Source organism: Magnolia sinica, chromosome 10, assembly GCF_029962835.1.
Source record: "Magnolia sinica isolate HGM2019 chromosome 10, MsV1, whole genome shotgun sequence".
Lineage (NCBI taxonomy): Eukaryota > Viridiplantae > Streptophyta > Magnoliopsida > Magnoliales > Magnoliaceae > Magnolia > Magnolia sinica.
In genome coordinates this window covers 8,550,579-8,570,550 of record NC_080582.1, presented here as the reverse complement: position 1 = coordinate 8,570,550, position 19,972 = coordinate 8,550,579, and the positions used below count along the sequence as shown (strand labels likewise).

At 40.2% G+C, this 19,972-nt stretch overlaps 2 protein-coding genes across 2 annotated transcripts; one reads left to right on the top strand and one right to left on the bottom strand.

Annotated features, from left to right (window-relative positions):
• The first annotated feature begins 272 nt into the window (after window positions 1-272).
• LOC131257918 (farnesyl pyrophosphate synthase-like) lies at window positions 273-11,986 on the top strand. The gene is made up of 12 exons (XM_058258861.1): window positions 273-460; window positions 3,058-3,082; window positions 3,236-3,351; window positions 3,495-3,581; window positions 4,471-4,587; window positions 4,677-4,765; window positions 6,241-6,292; window positions 8,419-8,514; window positions 8,766-8,810; window positions 9,283-9,372; window positions 9,456-9,527; window positions 11,553-11,986. The coding sequence occupies exons 1-12, from the start codon at window positions 323-325 to the stop codon at window positions 11,679-11,681; spliced, it is 1,056 nt and encodes a 351-aa protein (XP_058114844.1). The 5' UTR covers window positions 273-322; the 3' UTR covers window positions 11,682-11,986.
• A 3,071-nt stretch (window positions 11,987-15,057) lies between these two features.
• LOC131217312 (metalloendoproteinase 2-MMP-like) lies at window positions 15,058-15,999 on the bottom strand. The gene has a single exon (XM_058212225.1). It carries the CDS (start codon window positions 15,985-15,987, stop codon window positions 15,058-15,060), a length of 930 nt encoding a protein of 309 aa, XP_058068208.1. The 5' UTR covers window positions 15,988-15,999.
• Between the last annotated feature and the right edge of the window lie 3,973 nt (window positions 16,000-19,972).

The window sequence follows — 19,972 nt, the reverse complement described above, 5'->3', positions numbered from 1 at the left end:
TTGGCTGGTGGCAGGCGGAGTACCCAATCCGTTTCCGTGAAAGGAGGGGTATCTTCGTCCTCAAAATCGCTGTCCGTACGCGCAGGTCTAAGTTGCAAAACAAAGTTTGTATTGTTTCGTAAAACAGCTGGATAACATGTGGGGTCCAGGGTCCCAAATTTCTCAGCACTTTATCTCCAAGTGGCCCCACGGTTTGTTTATAACACGAGGTTGCGTACAACACGACGCGTGCACAAGGCGTACTCCTCCTTTATAAATACGGTCCACCCTCTCTGTCATTCTCTCATACAGACGCTCTCTACATCTTTCAACCTTTTCTTCCATGGCTGCTGCTAATTCCAATGGAAAAACCAGCGGCCTGAGATCTGTATTTCTGCAGGTCTATGCTCGCCTGAAATCTGATCTACTTCAAGATCTCGCTTTTGATTGGACTGAAGATTCTCGCCAATGGATCGATCGGGTAAGAAAGATCTGCATTTCGTGTCTGGGTTGAAGAACAGGTTTTGGCTAGGAAAGATGATTTGTAGATTTCATCTTTAGGGGTCGTTTGGCTGCATGGGAAAGACGATTTGTAGAATTCATCTTTAGGGTTGGTTTGGCTGCATTGGACAGACGATTTGTAGAATTCATCTTCATAAATTAGGTTGTTTCTCGTGATTCATGGAAATGCCTGGAAACACTCACTGGAAAGGCAGTCCGCCAAGAAGGCCATATAGCTAGTGGGGTCAAGGTGAATGCTAGGAGATCTGTTTTCTTTATCTTAACACTTCATAGGGTCGTTTGGCTGCATGGGAACGGTGATTGGTAGAATTCCTTTTCATGATTTGGGCTATTTTCTTGCGTTTGGATTCATGGAAATGGCTGGAAGTACTCTCCCCTGAAAGGCTTTCTGCTAAAATGGCCATTAGCTAGTGAGGATAAGGTGGGGTGTGAGAATTCACGGTTTTTCTTGACAAATAAAATACCCTGTGTTTATGATGAATGAGGGATCTCTTTATATGCCTAAAGAATTTCATTATGTTTCTTCCTAAAAGCTGGCTTGTTGTTTCTAGTCTACTTTGGGTGGTATGTCGGGACCTTGAATTGAACGCTTGATTCACATATCTGGTTGATTTGAGTTTTTTTCAATTTTTCTTTGGGAGCTTGGGAGCTCTGTTCTTTGGTGTCAAGAGAAGCTGATGGGTGGCCAATAGACTTGCTAACAAGTGAGTGACATGACGGTCACTCTCTGTTGCTGCTAGGTGCATCTTCTGTAATACTCTCCTGGCTTCTACCTGAAATTTCTGCTGCCAATAAAAAAAATGAAAATTTTGTGTGTTACTCACACGAGCTACTTTTCACGTGCTTGCACAAGCATGCGGCGTAGCAGTCGATCCATCCAAACCATTCATCTGGTGGCACCACCATGGATTGGTTATTGACCTATAATTTTACCAATTGGGTGATTGTAAAATTTTGACAACAAAATCAAATAGTCAGTATTATTTTTAATTTGGGAGATCTGACCTGTGTGCTGCACTTGCAAGCCACTTGTCTCATGTTTTCACATAAATTGGACTCACAGTGCAATGGATGGTGATGGAAAATTAATGGACAACATTCTATCGGAAATTTCCACCTCTTAGACTCTAGGATTCTCTGATCATGTAATTTTCAAGCCATGGCTCATCTGCACTGTGGACCATCAGACGAATCGCTCATGTCGCCAGACGGATGTGCTGTGTCATCCAATTTTTGGTGAGGACATATGATAAGTAGCTTAGTGCATGGTGTCCATGATAGATAGCTCTTACTCCCTTTTGTATGCTCCTTTGTTTTTGTCCTAATAAATTTGATTATTGATTAAAAAAAGGACTAGATAGCCATTTCTCAATTATTATACTTTAAGAAATTTCTTTTGAACTTGTTAGTTTTTTAGCAGATTTTTGTTGTTGTCATTTTTTGGCATGGAATGGTGTTTCTTCCCTTTTGACCTATTATGGTAGAAGTAAGAAGTAGAAAACTCATCGACAGATTTGGTTTAAGAATTAGCAGATAATCCCCAAAAATGTGTATTTTATTAGAACGTTATTAAAGAACAAGAAGAATGCATGCATACTGAAGAACCATCTCTAAGAAAGAAGCAAAGAGCTCATGTTGTATATTTGCATGAGAGATGACTGTAAGAAACTAACAAATAGTCTCAGGCTTAAGCTATACTAGTTTTAAGTGTCTAACAGTTGAGATTGTCATTTGAGCATTTGTTTTAATATAGCAGTTATAGATTGTATGAACATGAATCTTGCCAGAAATGCATAACTAGTTTATGTACTTTTAAAGGACGGTTAACATAATGGAACTGGCATTGGCATATTTGGATATCTGCTGACAACAATTGAGACTGAATCACACCTCATGGATGCTAAATTGCTATCTCTATAGCAATCATGCCAAGAGGGGCATGGGTTTAACTTCAATTGACAGCCCATGGAGGAAATTTTCGCCAACATCTCTTCCTTTTCATAGTTGCTACAAAGACAAGATCGATTGTGCCTTACACAACCTTTTCTATTTTTGAGAACAACTTGTTCACTTTTTTTTCCATGCAGTGATAAATGTGACTTGGCAAGTATGATCACATTCTTTTAACAGTACAGATGCTGCTATTTATGCTGTGGCAGGTGTAGTTACATTCTGTCTGCAATACATTCCGATTATAGTATCTATCGTCAGGCAGGAAAGTTGTTTTGAGGTCTTCCACATAGATTGGGGAATCTTTGCCTCCCACATTATGTCTTTGTTCTTATTAATAAATGTTTATGTTGATTATCGGGAAAGGAGAATCTCTGTAGAAAATCTGAGGGGCTGAGTTGGGATCACATATTCATGTTTTGTACTGGATTTTGTTGTAGTTATAAATTATATCCACATCTTTGTTCTTTTATTCACATTGAATTTTGAGTTTGAAGCTTCATATAATCTGTTATACTTGTTTATGTAGAATTTCTACACATTTTTGTGCCTTGATAATGTATTCTCCCTCTTTTAACGGCTTGTGTCCATGTCTTCATATCGCAGATGCTGGAGTACAATGTACCTGGAGGTGGGGAATAGGCCCTAGTACCTGTATCATTTTATATTAAATAATCTTTATGGTCGGTTTTGCTGTGCCTAAGCTCCTCTCCAAGATCTATATGCATGATATGAAGGAGCATGTTCCCCTTGCCAGACCCTGATTGATTTGTGTTGTTGTCAGGGAAACTGAATCGTGGCTTATCTGTGATTGATAGCTACAAGTTGTTAAAAGATGGACAGGAACTAAGCGAAGATGAAATCTTCCTTTCATGCTCACTTGGGTGGTGTATTGAATGGGTATAGTCTTAATCTGAAGTATTCTTCAATAGATATTAATGAAACATGATGTTCTGGTACTAGAAAGCTATGTCACTGTTATCATTCTTCTGACAGTTATTGTTGATAGCTATCTGAAGCTTTATTGAAAACAATACCTGCAGCTTCAAGCATATTTTCTTGTCCTCGATGATATTATGGATGGATCGCACACACGGCGGGGTCAGCCTTGTTGGTTCAGAGTGCCTAAGGTTTGTGTTGGTTGAGGTTTTTTTTTTCTTCCTGTAATGCATTTTTGAGATGCCTAGGTAGGAGCTACAATGACTAGAAGTGGCAGACATTCATCATGTTGCACATTGTTATGTGTGAAAATTGTGCCGTGCTTTGTCCGTTTTTGCATCATGCCCTATGAAATTGAAATTGCAACCTACACTTTTAAAAGAGTTATTATATTATGATTGCGCAAAAGAACCACGAATTTTTTGTTGACCCAGAAGTCTACCGGTAATCTAAGTGTCTGATATGGTGGGTCACACCAGGAGATCAGCCAGTCCCTATTGTCTCCACTATTAGATGATCCAAGTAAAATGGAAAAGTACTGCCAATTATTCACATTAACATGGGTTCAGTCAGATGGTTGGTATCATCAGGTAGGGGAGTTTTTTATGGGATCTTCCATGCACCAAGGAACTCACCAAATAAATGATTTGGATAACCATAATATGGGCTCCCAATGTAAAGTTTATTGGGCCAGGCAAATCTCAATCAAGCACTGTACATTTTCCTTTCTTAAAATGTGAAGTGAATGTTTGTATCCATGCTGGAGTGCAATCTTAAAGAGGCCACTAAATGTCAGTGTACTTTGAAGAAGGTGCATGTTAGAAGACGGATTATTTGTAAGAATACTAGACGTTGGCTGTTCATGCATCTGATTGCCATCATGTTGATGGAATCAAATGAAAGATTTTATTTTATTTTTTTCACCTGAAGGCTGAGAATATCAAGTTCCTGTGCTTTATATTTCTTTAGTCTCCAGACATTGTCCATCCTTTCTACAACCGAAGCTTTACAGGCGTTATTATGTTTATCATTTTGACCTGGTAGGGAAAACTATTGACTTGTGTAGAGCTCTTAATATAGGTTGACATGATTGCAATCAATGATGGGATTCTACTTCGCAACCATGTTCCTATAATTATCAGAAAGAATTTCAGGGAAAAGTCTTATTATGTGGATCTCCTGGATTTATTCAATGAGGTGCTTGTCTTTTTGTTGATTTTGGCGAATTTATTTCTCACTATTTTTTTAATACAATAGTTATGATTCACCTCTATGCTTTTTGACAGGTGGAGTTTCAGACAGCTTCAGGACAGATGCTAGATTTGATCACTACTCATGAAGGAGAAAAAGATCTGTCCAAGTACACAATGCCAGTGTATGTGAGGAAATTTCGAACCTTTAGATTGATTCTTGGTATCAAGGTGTTCCATAACTGTAACGGTGACCGTAACGGCCACCACCGTTACCGTTATGATTTTTTGCAAAAAACGGTTACAGGGCCGTTATGACCTGTTTATTTTTTGTTTTTTTGTTTTTTTTTGTTTTTTGTTTTTTTTTCTGTAACGGCTGTTTTGGCCCTCTAAAGCAAAATGGTTATGACCGTTACTGTTATGTAACAGCTGTTATATAACCGATTTGGAATACCTTGCCTTGTATAGATGATGTGGAAGTAGCCCTTGTGTTGCAGTTTTATGTTTGTTTGGAGTTCAACTTAAAAGTTAGTTATTACAATTTGGAGCCCAGACAATCTAATGCAGGGGCATTTTCACACCGGGCTTGAGTGGGGTGGCCTATGGGATGCAAGGCCACACTTAGGGTGGGTGGCCCGCGGACCCATGGATTTGGGGCCTGTGTGAGGCAAGTGGCTCATGCGAGGCAGAACCCATGGATTTAGGGCCCACGAGGAGGGTTCGGCTGAGCCCCTAACCCATGGATTTGGGGCCTGGGCTATGAGATGAAGGGATTAATTTGCCATGCTCTATCAGTTCAGGCTTTTAGAGTAAGCGGTTCATTGTCCTGCATCAAATTGGTATCAGAGCGGGAGGTCTCGTGTTCGAGATTTTTCACCGGGGGTGATTAATGTGGGGGCATTTTCACACTGGGCTCAAGTGAGGTGGCCCGTGGGATGCAGGGGCACACTTGGGGTGGGCGGCATCACAATCAAGATGAATGCTTAGGAAGGAAATGCAATTTGGTTATTTCCACTTTGTTAGACCAAGACTAATAATTGCAATTCAATTCGATAGTGCATCCAAACACACTCTTCATTTCTTGTGTTCTTTCTTGCATTACTCATCCTTGGAATAAGATGACTTTGCTGACTTGCTTAGTTGACTTACAATGTTGGAGACGTTTTTTTTTAAATTATTACATATCAGTTGTCCTCTGTTGCCACTTCTCAGTTGCCCTGGCCAATCCTTTGCTACAAGCTCAGTTATGCCCTCAAGCATGTTCCTACTCATCTCCGCACACACTCGCATGGCTTGTCTTTGTGGGACATTCAGTCCAGGCATAAGGTGACTCATACCATGTTGATGACCTGCTTCAAAACTCAGGTTGGTGAACACATCAGGTGGGCCATGTATGAATGCCAACATTAAGCGGGTCAAAAAGAGTGTTGATGGTCCACAGTCACTTGCGATCCACCTCATAAGTGGACCTGTCATACTTTTGGGCAACAGTGGGGCATTGCAGATGAATGGCTTAAATCCCAGATTGCATGTGTGGCCATGTGTGGAGACATGTGCAAGCAGACAGAACTCCTTTGCTTCATACAGTTTTAACTTTTGATCACCCTGCCTTGCTTTTTGGTCATTGCTAATCTACAAAAATGGTTGAATTGCAATGCAGTTATTGTCGCATTGTTCAGTACAAAACCGCCTACTATTCATTTTATCTTCCAGTAAGTGATGACTCTCATTTTATTATCAGCATACTTTTGTCACTGGATCATGTCTATTTGCATATTGAACATAATGCTATTATGATGTGTGCATCACAGAGGTTCTATGCAGTTCCTTCATCATAACTGGACAGACATGTATGGCGATTGGAACTAAAATCTGGTTGGTCACCATGTGGATGGGCTATAGGCCAGAAATCAAAATGATTGGACAACTTAGATTATGAAACTGTTATGGTTGTTGCCTGTTGAGTGTGGACTATCCTTCTGTGTGACTGTCCTTTTCTAGTACACTGCTTGGATGCTGCCAGAGTCCAACCCCCTTGATTTTTGGGATAGAGACCATCCACGAGGCGTACCAAAAATCAATGGTCCAATTATGATTGTTGCCTGTTGAGTGTGGAATAACCTTCTATTTGATTGTCCCTTTCTGGTACAGGATGCTACCACAATCCAATCCTCTTGATTTTGGTACACAGCTTGGATGCTTCACAGTTTTTCCTCACCAGGAAAATTACAGAAATAAGCTTAATGAGAAAACAACACATTATGAATGAAAACAACAAAAAAGGAATGCTATTTATTTCTCTTCTTATTTTTTTTATTTTTAATCTTTCAACTGTTGGTTGCATTCGAGACAAGGAACTTAGCAGTAGCACCAATAGGTAAAAAGATGAGGGAAAGTAGACTTAGGTGGTTTGGTCGTGTGCAATGGAGAGCAATAACTGCACTGGTTAGAAACTGTGAGTCGGTACAATTTGAAGGCTCTAAGGGGGCAAGAGGAAGGCCCAAAAAAGACGTGGGTGGAGGTAATAAGAAAAGGCTTGATTACCTGTGGTCTAACTAAAGTTATGGCCCTTGATAGATTGGAATGGTGGAATGGGATTAATGTATCCAACCCCAATTAATTGAGATAAGGCTTTGATGCAGGGAAGGGTGTGATTAGGAAGATCACCATATACCTCAAGTCTGCAAAACCTTGAATCCACGAGATTATTCTTGAATCCACAAGGGGAAAAAAAGAAGAAGGAAATTTGGAATTTTATTAATCAATAATGTGTAATTGTGTATGATTTCCCGATTACTACATTGACAAAGAAAAAAAAACTCTAATTCAAGATTACCCAAATTAGTAAAATTCTAACCATAATAGAAGTCCTAATTCAACTAGAATAGAACTTACCCGAAATAGTAAGTTAAAAAAATAGAAAGTCTTAAATTAACTTTACTAGAGGATTCCCAAAGGACTCTTGGCATGATTACAATCAATCTCTTAAAAGAAGGAAATCTAAAAATCTAAAAATAAAGAAATATGACAAAATTCAAAATTACTAAAAATAGTAAATTTTTCCTAAAATCCCTTTTTTGAACTGGAAGCGTGTGTTTTCTCGCAAAATAGAAAGACGCGATCCACTACGTGGGTCGGTTGACCTCGAATGGCCTGTTATGGTAAAGATTGATAGGTCGTCCGTTCTGTAATGATACCCGGATAAAAAATTATCGCTGACTTACAGTTCACACTTCAAACGACAATTTCTCCCTATTCGGATTGAATTTCTTCGAACTGGAGATATGCTTGGGGCCCAAGTACGTCGTGCCCTACGTAGGACTGGGCCCGGATTTGACGGACTACTGCTTCTGTTTGGCCTTCTTTTAGTCCAACCATACCAGGAATGCATCTGTGCCACGTCCTACATCAGGCTTAGGAGTGGGTACAAGTTGAAGGCTCTAAAGGGGCAAGGGGAAAGCCCAAAAAGGATGTGGGTAGAGACGGTAAGAAAAGACTTGATGACTTGTAGTCTAACTAAAGTTATGGCCCTTGATAGAGTGGAATGGTGGAATGGGATTCATGTACCCGATCCTAATTAATTGGGATAAGGCTTAGATGATGATGATGATGATGATGTTCTTTCGACTATTGAACCTATGGTTTTTATCGGGGAGTGATATTCTCGCATGTCAAGGATTTATTGCACAGAACAATAACTACATCACATAGACCCTGATCTTCCGTGAATTTGTAGATTTTTTTTTTTTTTTTTTAATTGCTTGTCTTTATTGCCAAGCAATATATCTTGCTCTACCATGTGGATTTTATTTTCATTTCTTTCACAATGCATGGACAGGTTGCATGTGCATTGCTTATGTCGGGTGAGAACCTGGACAACTTTACTGATGTGAAAAACATTCTCATAGAAATGGGAACCTACTTCCAAGTACAGGTAATTGTTTTTGCTGAAAGTAATATGCAAATATTTATCATTGGGGGAATTGATATCTAACCTCACCCCGGTTGATAGATCACCCCTTTTCCTTTCTACTATTGGCATTGGAATGAACTTTGTATTGTTGCATTGCCAAAGGTAAAAAAGAAAGGGTGCATTTATCGAATGGGGTGGGTTTAATAGTATTATTCACTTAATTTCTAAGAAGAGCTTAGATACGTTTTAATGATTGGAGTTCCTTTTTCTAGGATGATTATCTTGACTGCTATGGTGATCCTAAAGTCATTGGTAAGGTAAGCTGGGAAGCCGCTATTGACATCTGAGAGCATTGAATGGAAAATTTGTACTGCTTTTATTTTTTGATTGCCTTAAGAGTTAAGAGAAACATTGAATGCTACTCGTGAGGGCAGGATTCTCAACCTTGCCAATGTGGCACGTGCGAGCAATACTTGGTTGCTTGTCATATTGGCCATGTCTGTCTGAATAAAATGGATGGTTACAATGAAAACATTAACGATCCACATTCAACATACATCTATGGCCTGCCCGATGTACCACTCTGATGTTTCTGCAGCATATACATGAGGGGGCAAACTTGATGCTTGGCCCAGTTCTTTGCACGGGAGTAGGCTTTTGGGGTTGAAAATCCTACTCCCAGTTGCGTTAGCTGTCCTTTGTCTATCAAGTAAGTTCTGTCCATTGGCTGTAAAAGCCATAGATCTATTTTCTTATAAAACATGGTGCTGTGTCTTTGTGCGTTATCAGATAGGAACAGACATTGAAGATTTTAAGTGCTCCTGGTTGGTTGTGCAAGCCCTTGAACGTGCTGATGAGAACCAGAAGAAAATACTATCTGTAAGAGCAGTTCCTTTTCCTCACTTGTGCCATTATCCTTTGAAAGTCATGTTGGAATTGCTCATCTTTGGTGTCTGTTTCAGGAGAACTACGGGAAGCTAGATGCTGCCCATGTAGCTAAGGTGAAGCAACTTTACAAAGATCTTGACCTTGAGGTTTGAATTCAGTCCTCTCCTTGTTTTTTAATTTACAAGTTGCCAAAATTTTATGCATTATACAACATTTCATGCTTTAAATTAGAGGTGTTACACAAAGCTCGATGCTAGAATATGTACATGTTTCTCACATGTTAAATTTGTACTGTTGGAGCCCATGGCTCAATGATCCAAACCATCGATGTGATGAGCTCCATCATTGATGCCCGCATAGACCTTTTTTGTTATTATTTGAGATCCAGCCATTGAAGCTTTGATCTTTTCCCAGTTGAATGTGGACTGTTGTACTTTCTTTCCTAACTTCTATCTGCAGTGTACCAATTGATGGCTAGGATTTTCCCATCAGGGAGATACTGCATGGACCGTTAGTTGCAGGACCTACCATAGGGGTCACTGAGCGAAAGGCGTACCTATACAAACTATAGTTCCATCTGTGACTTAACTTGAAACTTGGCTGAGTGACAGAGTCAACTTGACTCGATCAGATTTAACCCAACACAGCTGGACTTTGAGTTGAGTAAACTTTTTGGGTTTTAGAACTGTCATACAAACTGAAATCCAGCAAACTGTACATGGACCTCTTTAAATTACAAGGAATTACAGGGTCCTGTTCATGACCACTGGATTATGTGCATGTTGGGCCCTCGCTTCAGTGATCCAAACTGCCGATATGATGAGTACCATCATGGATGGTGGATGCTGTGGAAATCTTCCTCATTGGGTGATCTTAACCCTTCCATTGGTGGTAAAGATGTCGACAGTGTAGTCCACATTCAATGAAAGAAAGGTCAAATATCAAAGGGTTAGAATCTTTCAATCGGTGTGACCCATGGTGGGACCACGAAGTAACAGGTTACTGTTTGTCAGCAAACTCTGTATTTGCTGCAAGGCAGGATTCTATAGTTCCCCCTAAATTTATAGGGAGATTAGATCATAGTGGGGATGAGATCCAGTCTATGTGTTCCATTAATAGTGTGGCATGTCACATGTATGACAATCCTTCTGTTCCTTCATCTAGGACAGCTAGGAAGGGTCAATCATAACCATTCAGGAAAAGGGAGTAAGTTTCTGTGGGTGCAATGTGCACCAAGAGTCAGCGTGCACGTATCTCCCATCATCCAAAAATTGTGGTCAGAATCCCAACATGCATTTCAAGATGAACTTCTGAAAATTTTAATTTGGAAATCTTACTAAGATTCCTGCCACATGTCTTTTGGTTGTGTGAGAGAGGATTCTCAATCATGCATGCATATTGAGGTCATGCCATTTAAAAAGTGGTGTACAGTAATCACTAAAATCTGATAAGTGATGTTTGTATGACATGTTTTACATGGTTGGGCTTGTCCAGTCATTATGGTTTTTGTCTATGGCCCATTCATGGATCCTCTAGAATGAATGGTTAGATCAGTTGGAACCCTCACCCAGAAAGAGAAAGACCTGATCTCCAGTTTGGTCGACTCGACTCAGAGACTCTGTCTTTAATAATTAAATTCAATATATTTAAAATGTTTATGAATATCTAAAATACTTATATATAGTAAATGAATATAAGGTTAGCTAAAATTAGCAAATAGACGGCTTATGTTATGGCGGTTAGATGTCTATGCTTCATTAGTGGAGGTGAGTGTATGGTATTCACTCTTTGTTTTCGACTTTTATGAACAAAGCAGTTCTCAAGTTGCCATGAGTTGTCTTGTCAGCTGAGTCAGTGAGCTGACTTGACTAGTCTTGTTTGTTGGTAACCAGTCACATTAACGGGCATGTTCCCTAGTGAGTCAGCTTGAGATTGTGTTTAGTGGAGCTAACTTGGCTTTGTTTGAAGTAGATTTACAGTGTTTTGAAAGTATGTTTTGGACCATCATACACATGCCATGTGAAGAGTATGAACCTTGGTGACCAAAAGTTCTGTTGTCTTCCTGCATGTGGACTATAACATTTTCAGCACTTCTTTGATCTCTCCCCCAATCAGACTTCGGATTACTTCTTTAATTTTTATTTTTTAATTTTTTAATTTTTACATTGCAGAATGTATATTTGGAGTACGAGAGCAAGAGCTATGAAAAGCTGATTGCATCCATAGAAGCGCAGCCAAGCAAATCAGTTCAAGAGGTGCTCAAGTCCTTCTTGGGCAAGATTTACAAGAGGCAGAAGTAGGAGTGAGTCACACCAGCAATAGGAATGCTTAGCCCGACCCCGTGCCACCATGAAGACCTCGCCTAGTCAGCATGAGGATGGGGTTAAAAGCCCGAGTGGGGCCCTCCCTGACACTCCGATATCCCCACCTTCCATCTTCGTGATAGTAGGTGACGCTTTCCTAGTCACGTGACTCGGGTCTTGTCGTTTCTCTAGTTCTGATTCTTCTTCCTTTTTCTTGTTTGGTATTTAATTTCCTGTAATGCATGTCTCTGTATTTTTGTCGTTATATATCATTCAGGCACTCATGCTGATAGTTGGCGTAATTCATTTTCGCCCTATTTCTTCTCATTGTCTAGTTTAAATCAAGAAACATCTCTATTGGTCACTGATCTTAGGCTGTGTTTGGCCCCTAGAGGTGAGAAAAATATTGTGATTTTTGGAATCTATGCTCTCTGGAATTTCTAAAAATCATGAAACAATGCATGTGCCGGTGTGGAAATGCTGTTAATCTGTTGCAAGACAACGGCCCCATTTTTGGATTTTTGGAAATGTTAACATGAGTAGGAACTCTGAAAATTTCCAGTTATTTTTCTCCCTTGTCGATGGCCCCGCCAGGCAACACAGCCGAGAGATTGGCCTGACTTATCAGCTTATCATTCAGGCTAGCACCTTGTGCAGGCGACAGCCATCTTTCAAGCGTCTGGGCTGTACGTCTGGTCGGCACCGCAATGGATGGATCATGCTGCACAAGATTGTAATGTTGAACATCCTTGTCGTTTTATATTTGGCCAGCAGATAGGATGATTGAATTTGTATGTCCATGTGTGATAGCAAAGGGTCCTTGGATCAGAAGGTTGGAATTTAGCAAAGGGTCCATGGATCAGAAGGTTGGAATTTATTCACTGAGAGGCCACTTTTGATCTATTCTTCAACCATTATAGGGCCCACCTGATGAAAGTTCCAGATCACTGAAATGGTGTCCCCACCTACATGGAATGCTTGGCCTGTAAGTGATGATACTGAGTATAGTGGAAGAGAGTATCCAGTACTAAATTTTGTTTTATTATTTTTTTTGTTCTAATATCATGGGTTTTATCTGATACCCAAGAGGTCGGTTTGCATGCACTCAGTTTCGTACATTTACTACACGTGTAAAAGATCCAAACCATTCATCAGCTGTCCTAAACATCTGTGACTGGACCTATCTTCTATGAACGATCTTGTCCATCATCTGATACCCAAGGGGTGCGTGTGCGTGTGTTAAAAAAAAAAAAAAGTGCTTTTGCCCTGGATATTTTCGTCGGGTTCGAATGTGCAATCCTCCTTTCGATATACACATCCATCATCTGATGGGCCCCACCCTCTTGAACTAAGAAGTGAACAAGAGCCGCTCATCTGCTCGAATATCATATTGGTTGATTATTACAGCAAAAACAGCTCTATACACAGACTGGGCCAATTGATGCACGGTCATGATTTGCCACTGTTTTGTTAATGACCAACATCACAAATTTAGGCCCGTCAACTAATTGGGTGGGCCACATGGCTCTGTAACGTCCACCGTTGGTGCCTATTTATTAAATTGTCCCCACCTCAGTTTCTGAGCATGAGTGGGAGTGGCCCACCAGATGAGTTGACCTAAAGTAAGCAAGGTCGTCTAAGCAGCAAGGCCCACCTGATGCATATAACATCCACGTGTCACTATACATTAGATGAATGGTTTGGATCATACGTCCATGCGAGACATATCATTTTCTATTTAGAAAGAGATAAAGAGGGAAGAAACAGCTCAGAAATCCGAATCCCAAAAGCCAAAAAAAAAAAAGGCCATAAAATGGAAATTCAAATCCCAAGAAAAAGAATTCCAAAAACCAATTATAAAGGTGAAAAACAGGATATCCGGAACTCGAAAACAAGAATCCCACTACCTATCATTCTCAACAAGAGAAAGAAAGACAAAAACAGCAAAGTCCAAGAATCCCAAGCTTGGTTTTCCCCGTAACAATGATAAGCATCGGCACCAAGTGTTTAAAGTGGGCAATAATGTTCTAGTTCACCTGCATAAGAAGATGTTTCCAACTGGAGCGTATAATAAGTTACAGAATAAGGAACTAGAGATCTCACGTACGTTCAAAATGGCAGATATGTATGAATATCATGATCTGAGTCTATTGAATAACTCGGGAATAAGTTATTTTTGAGTAGAGGGGACTGATGTAGGGTAAGCTGCAAATGCGTTGTTGGTATAGTTGGACCAAAAGAAGCCCAAACTGAAGCAAAAGTAATCCATCCAATCTAGGCCCAGTCCTACGTTGGCCATGACTTAACTTGGTCCGGGCATGTCCAGTTTGAAGAAATTCAATCTAAATAGGAAGAAATTGCCTTTTAAAGTGTTGACCATTAAATTAATTGTAGTTTTTTATCCAAGCATTGTCACAAAACACATTCCCTATCGATCTTTATGTAACATTAATGGTTCCGAGGTCAACCAACTTGGAGAGTAGGTCGCGTCCATCCATTTCACAAGGAAATGCACACTACTTGTAGTTCAAAAATGGGACTTTAGGAAGCTTTACTATTTTTAGTAATTTCAATTTTTGTTTTTTTAGAGATTGATTGTAATCATGCTAGGAATCCATGGATAAGATTAATTTATAATAATTATTATTTTTTTACGATACTTATTATTGCAGAAGTTCTATTCTAATTGAATTAAGACTTGTATTAAGGTTATAATTTTGCAGTTTATGTAATTTTGAATTAGAAATTTATTTTTATCTTTTCATAAGTGATGTCATCATGAAATCTTAAAGATTATTGAACAATAAATTTTCAAAAATTTCTTTTTATCTTATGGATTTAAGAATAATCACGTGAATTCAAGATTGAAGAACAACGGTGCTCTCTCTTCGAGCTCTTGCTTGCGTCACCTTGGGAGGACATTTTTGCACGCGTCACTATTCTTGCTATGATATGCACTTCAACATAAAATTTTACCGTTCTCAGCATTTAAAACTGATATGAAAATGTGCAAGGGCAGCGTCTTTGCAACAAAACCATAATATATTTTGTATTCTACTACAAAAACAATCCTTATATACTCTTTCCACCAAACGGTTCCCACATATAGAATGTAAAGTGAAAGTTTAGCAGAGTTAACATAGGCCTTCCGAGAATAAAACTTGTAAATAAAGATCCAAACAACCATTTGATAACAGAATCCAAACTCTATTATATATTCTCTATCAGACTTGTAAATATAGATCCAAAATATCCTTTTAGAACATAATCCAACTCCATTATTTTCTTAAGCAAACACGAAGACATTTTGAGTCGGGATATTTACAAACATATATAGACCTAATGACATAGATACGTCCTATGGAGACATGAATCAAGGCATATTATACAGGGTTCGAATTCCCTGTATATCATCCCCATGCAGATCCACTTTCTTCACCCCATCAGAAATATGTGAAAACATTATAGCTTCACGCACTGAAGAGTGGCCAAGTCCAAGTAAATGCCCAATCTCATTCACGGCAATGGATTCCACATCGAAGGCACCTGCAACTGCGTTAGTGGCCCACCTTTCATCCGCATCGAAATGGAACCTTCCATTAGGAGGTGCAAAAGCATGTGCAAGTATTCCACCGCTCCCATCAAATGGGGCTTTGTCACCATGATTTCCCCTATAAAATCCGATCTTGAGATCTGCAGTGTTAGCATTTTGAGTCTCCTGGAACGTGAAATGGCTCACGCGCGCCCATCTATCGAAAGCACTTCTGCAAATAGACCTCAGGTCCTGTGCACCAATGACCTGAACTCCAGGGAGGAAACCATAGGTTAGCTGTCTCTTGGAAGGAGGCCACCTGGGGTTGCTGGGAAAGAAGCTGAAATGAGCCATGGAGCCCTTCTTCCCAGAGCGCATGGAACAACTACGTCCATCTACAATGTCTGGGACACCACACCGTGGCAACGCCATGTCTTGCAGCGTCTTCCCATCAAGTATGCCAGTAACATTGAGATGGTAGTTGAGCTGGTAACTCTTAATGGCCGACTCCAGGGAATCATCAAACGTGTCGTCGTCACCACTGCCAGTTTTGTTGTGGTCATGGTGAGGGAGGTAACCAAACTTCTCAAGATATTGTTTGATCGCATGGAGCCCTTTGATAGTCTGACCCTTGTGACATCCCTCCAGGGACTTGAAGGGTTCCTGATGTTGTTGTGTGGAATGGGACTGGATGGAAAGAGGGAGTAATAGAAGCATGAGAAGGTGAAAAAGAGGGGATGTAATACGAGTAGAGCATGGTTTGGATGCCATTGCTATTCTTTTATTACTTTGATGCTCAAAATCTCTTGCGTTTGAGGAGTCGAATACCAATCCACTCTATTTATAGTGGGGCATGTATATCAAAGAACCGTGTTGCACGCGCGCGCAGATTAGATACTGGCAAGGTCAGTAGCCAAATAGCTACTGAAGTGACGTCACCAAGCTCTGTGGACCCCACCATGATGTATCTGTTGTATCCATACCGTCCATCCATTTGGAGAGATCGTTTTATGTCGGGAGAAAAAGAATGAGATAGATCTAAAGTTCAAGTGGACCCCACCATAGAAAACAGTGGGGACAGTGACATCCACCGTACAAAACTTCCTAGGGGCCACAGATGTTTCCGATCAAGCTTATATTTTTGTTTTCACTTCATCTATCTCTATGTTAACTTATGAATAGGTTGTATCTGAAAAAAACATCATGGTGGGCCCTATAAATGTTTCAACGGTGGGTGTGACTGATCTCACGTTTTTCTATGGTGGGTCCACTTGAACTTTAGATCTATCTAATGTTTTTTCCTCCTGCCATAAAACTATCTCTACAAATGGTTGGACGGTATGGATACAAAACACGCATCATGGTGGGGTCCACAGAGCTTGGTGACGTCACTTCAGTAGCAATTTGGCTGCTGAACTTGTCAGTATCTAATCCGCGCCCGTTGCACGAGAGCGGACTGCATATGCCCCGGGCAAAGAGGTATACCGGTGCCCGAGGCTGCGTGGTTCTGACAGATACGTCCGTTACAAAACCACTCCGTCCATCTTTTTTTAGAGACAACAATTAGATAGGATTAATCTCGGGCAGATCATCCAAAACTCAGATAGGCCACCACAAACTAAAAAGTGTTAACAGAAATATCTACGTTGAAACCTTGTTAGAGTTGAACATGATTTTTTATATATGATCCAAACCGTTCATATGGTTATTATCACTCAGGTAAAATTATAGGAACAAATATCATCCCGATACAAAGCTTCTTTCACCCCGAGCATTCAATCCCCACTGTTTCATGTGGTATGGCCAACATGAGTTTTGGATATATATGACTGAGTTTTAGATTTTTGTGGTCTTTAAAAACAGATGGACGGAGTGGATTTGTCACGCTGTGGGCACCACACAGTCCCAGGGACAGGTATATCTATGTGCCCAGGGCACGCGCAATCCGCTCTCTTGTGATACATGCACCGGATTGCTAGGCTAGAAATAAGACATGCTGACTCCAGCGTTTCCGGGAGTCAGGAACCTGCTGACTCCAGCGTTTTCATTGGTCCACTTCATACGAGTGCCACCTATACAGTTTTTAAATATATTTTAAAAAAAAATCCATCAAAATTATCTAACAGAGACAGACGGAGAGGAGACGGACAGGGATTGCGTCCTACCCCGCCCCGTCCGTAATCCGTTCGGTAGGGATCTGTGGGGTCCACCGTGATGTAAGAGTTTTATCCACACCGTTCATCGTTTTTCTCGGATAATTTTAATATACTATGCAAAAACGTGGCAGGTCCAAGGCTTAAGTGGACCAGAAAGTGGGGATTGAACGTCCACTATTAAAAACTTCTTGGGAGCTGGAGAAGTCTTAGACCAAGCTGATATTTGTTTTTTCTCTTCATCCACGTCTAAATGACCTTATTAATAAGTTGTATGGCAAAAAAAATCATGGTAGCCCTTAGAAAGGTTTCAACGGTGGTGTCATTATCACTACAGCTTCCTTTGGTGTGGTCGACTGGAGCTGTGGACCTGCCTACTTTTTAAAATCATATCTTAAAACGACCTGAGAAAAGCGATGAACGGCGTGGATAAAAGTCTTACATCACCATGGCCCCCCACAAATCCCTGCCCGGACGGAGGGGTAGGATTACGTACTGAGTAACTCAATCCGCATCCCACGGAGAGGGCTAGCTGGAAGCGGATTACGTACTGGGTAACTCAGTACCCTTAGCGTAGGGAGTCTGTGGGGTCCACCCTTATTTATTTATTTTATCCACTCTGTTAATCCATTTTAACGGATAATTTCAGGCTTGATCCCAAAATAGAAGAGTACCCAAAGCTCAAGTGGACCACACCACATGAAACAGTTTGATTGAACCTATGCCATTGAAAATTTCTTGGAGGCCATAAAAGTTTTGGATCAAGCTGATGTTTTTTTTTTCTCTTCATCCATGTCTTTTTGATTTTATGAACAGTCTGGATGATAAATAAACATCACTGTGGAGCCTAAGAAGGTTTCAACGGTGGAAATCATTATTCCACACTATTTCCTGTGGTATGGTTCATTTAAGCTTTGGATATACTTCCATTTTGGTCTTGGCCCCTAAAATTAGGAGGGGAAATGTATGGACGGTGCGGATAAACCACATATATTCACAGTGGGCCCAACCGAGTTTACTGGGTATGATAAAAGCGCTCGGTACGCAATCCGATTTCGAGAGGGAGTAAGTACGTTAAGCGTACTGAGTAAACTATGTGGGCCCACCATCATTCATGCATTGTATCAACTCCGTCTATCCGTCTTATCATATAATTTTAGGGCTTTAAACCAAAAATTAATCATATTCAAAGCTCAAGTGGACCATACTACCTGAAACAGTGTGAATTGAATTCTACCGTTGAAAAGTTCCTGGGGGGCCATGGAAGTTTTAGATCAAGACGTTATTTGTGTTTTCCCTTTATCTATGTTTGTGTGATCTTATGAACAGTTTGGATGATAAATAAACATCACAGAGGGGGCCTCAGAAAGGTTTCCACGGTGGAAATCAATGCTTCCACTGTTTCCTTTGGTACGGTCAATTGAGCTTTTTATATACTTCAATTTTGAGCTAAACCCCTAAAATGATATGAAAAAATGATGGACGGCGTTGATAAGCCACATGAATTCATAGTGGGCCTAATAGAGTTTACTCAGCACGACAAGAGCGTACCGAGTAACTCACACAATCCGATTTCTGCCTCTCTCAGATGCAGTTCCGGCCCAAGGATGCTGGGTGGGACCCACCACTATGTTTGTGAGAAATCCATTCCGTCCATCCGTTTTTCGAGCTCATTTAATGACATGCGACCAAAAATAAGGAGAATTAAAAATTCAAGTGGATCTCACGAGATGGTAAATTGGGGAATGAAATTCCTACCGATGAAACCTTTCTAGGCTCCACATTGATGTTTATATGTCATCCAAACCGCTTATAAGGTTATTCCCACTTGGATGAAGTAAAAACACAACAAATTTAGGCTGATACAATACTTTTATGGCTAGTAGAATATTTCAACGGTGCTCGCTGAAAATACACTGTTTCCTCTTGTGCGACCCACTTGAGTTTTTAATCCTCCTGATTTTTGTTTGCATGTCTTGAAAAAATTTAATTGATGCAATTCTAACTAGCTAGCATTGCTGTGTTTAGTTCACCCATATTCAAATAATAAGGAAGGTTCTTCGTCTTCATCGGGAAATGATACCGTGCAAACATATGCCTTGGAAATGACCATCCACGATGGTGACCCACCAAATGAACTGTCCATAACTTGCTGTTTTCTTGGCATCAGATGTTGGATGGAAAGTGAGGGATTGATTTTTAGCCAGGTGATCTATGCAAACCATGGATCCATCCTATCCTAGAAGTGACACGATTAGCTAGAAAATGTGTTGGGAATTCAAATAAAAGTGATGGGATTACAATATAAAAAATGCAGAGGTTACACTAAAGAAATTGACGGGGTTGCCGGTTAAAGTAACGGACTTATACTATAATTATCGTGTTTTAATAGTAAAAAAATGACTTTATAAAAGATATGGACAATATTTAAGCATTATAGTGGACTCCATGGAAGTTTCAAATCTCAGGTGTGGACCACAACAAAAGAAATCTTGTCATTTGTGTAGTATAACCTGTTCATTTTGCCCAGTAAAGCAGTCACTTTGTGTAGTGCAGGTTTGTTACTTTATCTAAGCACCATGTATCACTTTGTATAGTGTAAC

Coding starts and splice junctions, on each gene's coding strand:
- LOC131257918 (XM_058258861.1), top strand. CDS start 323: ATGGCTGCTGCTAATTCCAATGGAAAAACCAGCGGCCTGAGATCTGTA. Junction 461..3,057: donor CTCGCCAATGGATCGATCGG/GTAAGAAAGATC, acceptor TTCATATCGCAG/ATGCTGGAGTACAATGTACC. Junction 6,293..8,418: donor ACTATTCATTTTATCTTCCA/GTAAGTGATGAC, acceptor ATGCATGGACAG/GTTGCATGTGCATTGCTTAT.
- LOC131217312 (XM_058212225.1), bottom strand. CDS start 15,987: ATGGCATCCAAACCATGCTCTACTCGTATTACATCCCCTCTTTTTCAC.